The 3,368-nt window shown below is 35.1% G+C and overlaps 1 protein-coding gene across 1 annotated transcript in view; it reads left to right on the top strand.

The window, feature by feature from the left end:
* The window catches only part of LOC130234328 (tensin-3), a gene marked incomplete at its 3' end in the record, with an annotated part of 8,560 nt that extends 7,179 nt beyond the window's left edge, over positions 1–1,381 (top strand). The window contains exons 7-10 of the mRNA XM_056464610.1: positions 263–375; positions 607–667; positions 1,070–1,145; positions 1,252–1,381. Coding sequence (XP_056320585.1) covers positions 263–375; positions 607–667; positions 1,070–1,145; positions 1,252–1,381 — 380 coding nt within the window. The remainder of the gene's footprint in view (positions 1–262; positions 376–606; positions 668–1,069; positions 1,146–1,251) is intronic.
* Positions 1,382–3,368: the final 1,987 nt, after the last annotated feature.

The following is a 3,368-nucleotide window of genomic DNA, read 5'->3' as shown; positions in this document are numbered from 1 at the left end:
AGAGATGAGCAGATAAACCTTCATCAGAAGATTTCAGCCATTATGGAGCTACAGAAGATCACTCCACCGCTGAGGAACAGAGAAAGGACATGTTCTGGAAATAACCCTTCCTCAACATCCTGATGATCAGATTAGAGACTAAGGATCAGTCCTGTGCTGTATGCAGGAAGAATTGAAGAATAATGTGTGTGTGTGTGTGTGTGTGTGTGTGTGTGTGTTTGTGTGTGTGTGTGTGTGCATGTGTGTGTGTGTGTGTGTTCAGGTACGTGTGGATCCTCAGCAGTCTCCTGAGCGGATCCATCAAGATGAACACGTCTCCACTGTTCCTGCACTACATCATCATTCAGGGCGTCCCCAGATATGACTCTGCAGGAGGTCAGCACCCCCCCCCCCCCCCCACACACACACATAAGCAGAGTGTTTACATACAGCATTTGTAGAGTTAAATTCATTCACAAATAATGCAGATGAACAGATGTGACATGATGACTACTGCTAGAGTTTACTCCAGTTACAGTCTATACAGCACAATAACCTGTGTGTGTGTGTGTGTGTGTGTGTGTGCGTGTGTGTGTGTGTGTGTGTGTGTGTGTGTGTGTTTTTCAGTGTGTGAGCCGTATCTGAAGGTGTATCAGGGCATGCAGGTGGTCTATGTGTCAGGAATATAGTGAGTTCTTCTCCTCTGCTCATTATTGTGATGATGATCTTCTGGACTGCGTTCGTTCAGTGGTTATTCTGTAAGACACCAGTGTTCAGCTTAAAGTGTCATTTAAAGGCTTAATTAGGTTAATTAGGCAGGTCACTGGACAACAGTGGATTGTTCTGTAGATAATCAGAAAAATATTCTTATTGGAGCTGATAATCTTGACCTTAAAACTGAATATAATAATCAATAAAAACTAGCCAAACGACAAGCGGGTTCTCCAGAGGAAAGATCTGTACCAGTAAATGTGTGTAAACGCCTCGCTCTGTTCTAGTTTTACTGTTCAGTTTTCTACAGTGTTCATCATCAGCACGTCTGAGCAGCTTCAGCTTCAGTGCTGATGATAATGGCCATTTCTGTTTTCAGCCACATCGGAGCCGGACACAGAGACAGAGTCTGCATCGCTCTGGAGCCCGCACAGCTGCTGAAGGGGGATATCATGGTGAAAACTCACACACACACATATATAAATAACATCACACACACATCGCCTGTGTGGATCTGTGTGTGTGTGCTGTTGTTAACTAGTGTTGTGTGTGTGTGCACAGGTGAAGTGTTTCCACAGGAGCAGCAGTTCTTCAGACAGAGAGCTGATCTTCAGAGTTCAGTTCCACACTGGAGCCGTTCAGGCCTACAGTACGGCCTTCCAGAAGCAGGAGCTGGAGAACGCCTGCACAGGTCAGGGGAGGAGGAGGAGGAGGATTTTAATGATGATGAAGAGGAAGAGGGTGGTGTTTGATGATGATGATTTTGATTATCTTGATTTTTATAATGAAGTGGAGGATGATTATTGGGTTGAATATAGAGTTGGTGATGAATTTGATGATTATTGTGATGATTTTAGAGTTGGTGATGATTTTGATGATTATATTGATGATTTTATAGATCGTGATGAATTCGATGATTATTGTGATGATTTTGAAGATGGTGATGGTTTTGATGATTATTGTGATGATTTTAAAGTTGGTGATGATTTTGATGATTATTGTGATGATTTTAGAGTTGGTGATGAATTTGATGATTATTGTGATGATTTTGAAATTGGTGATGATTTTGATGATTATTGTGATGATTTTAAAGTTTGTGATGAATTTGATGATTATTGTGATGATTTTGAAATTGGTGATGATTTTGATGATTATTGTGATGATTTCAAAGATGGTGATGATTTTGATGATTATTGTGATGATTTTAAAGTTGGTGATGAATTTAATGATTATTGTGATGATTTTAGAGTTGGTGATGATTTTGATGATTATTGTGATGATTTTAGAGTTGGTGATGAATTTGATGATTATTGTGATGATTTTGAAGTTGGTGATGGTTTTGATGATTATTGTGATGATTTTAGAGTTGGTGATGATTTTGATGATTATTGTGATGATTTTAAAGTTGGTGATGATTTTGATGATTATTGTGATGATTTTAGAGTTGGTGATGAATTTGATGATTATTGTGATGATTTTGAAGTTGGTGATGGTTTTGATGATTATTGTGATGATTTTAGAGTTGGTGATGATTTTGATGATTATTGTGATGATTTCAAAGATGGTGATGATTTTGATGATTATTGTGATGATTTTAAAGTTGGTGATGAATTTGATGATTATTGTGATGATTTTAGAGTTGGTGATGAATTTGATGATTATTGTGATGATTTTGAAGTTGGTGATGGTTTTGATGATTATTGTGATGATTTTAGAGATGGTGATGATTTTGATGATTATTGTGATGATTTTAAAGTTGGTGATGAATTTGATGATTATTGTGATGATTTTAGAGTTGGTGATGATTTTGATGATTATTGTGATGATTTTAAAGATGGTGATGAATTTGATGATTATTGTGATGATTTTAAAGTTTGTGATGACTTTGATGATTTTAAAGTTGGTGATGATTTTGATGATTATTGTGATGATTTTGAAGTTGGTGATGGTTTTGATGATTATTGTGATGATTTCAAAGATGGTGATGATTTTGATGATTATTGTGATGATTTTAAAGTTGGTGATGATTTTGATGATTATTGTGATGATTTTAAAGTTGGTGATGAATTTGATGATTATTGTGATGATTTTAGAGTTGGTGATGATTTTGATGATTATTGTGATGATTTTAAAGTAGGTGATTTTGATGTTTATTGTGATGATTTTAAAGTTTGTGATGATTTTGATGATTATTGTGATGATTTTAAAGTTGGTGATTTTGATGATTATTGTGATGATTTCAAAGATGGTGATGATTTTGATGATTATTGTGATGATTTTAAAGTTGGTGATGAATTTGATGATTATTGTGATGATTTTAGAGTTTGTGATGAATTTGATGATTATTGTGATGATTTTGAAGTTGGTGATGATTTTGATGATTATTGTGATGATTTCAAAGATGGTGATGATTTTGATGATTATTGTGATGATTTTAAAGTTGGTGATGATTTTGATGATTATTGTGATGATTTTAAAGTTGGTGATGATTTTGATGATTAATGTGATGATTTCAAAGATGGTGATGAATTTGATGATTATTGTGATGATTTCAAAGATGGTGATGGTTTTGATGATTATTGTGATGATTTCAAAGATGGTGATGATTTTGATGATTATTGTGATGATTTTAAAGTTAGTGATGAATTTGATGATTATTGTGATGATTTTAGAGTTGG

Source organism: Danio aesculapii, chromosome 2, assembly GCF_903798145.1.
Source record: "Danio aesculapii chromosome 2, fDanAes4.1, whole genome shotgun sequence".
Lineage (NCBI taxonomy): Eukaryota > Metazoa > Chordata > Actinopteri > Cypriniformes > Danionidae > Danio > Danio aesculapii.
The sequence above is the reverse complement of the archived record's forward strand: the minus strand, read 5'-3'. Positions and strand labels throughout refer to the sequence as shown.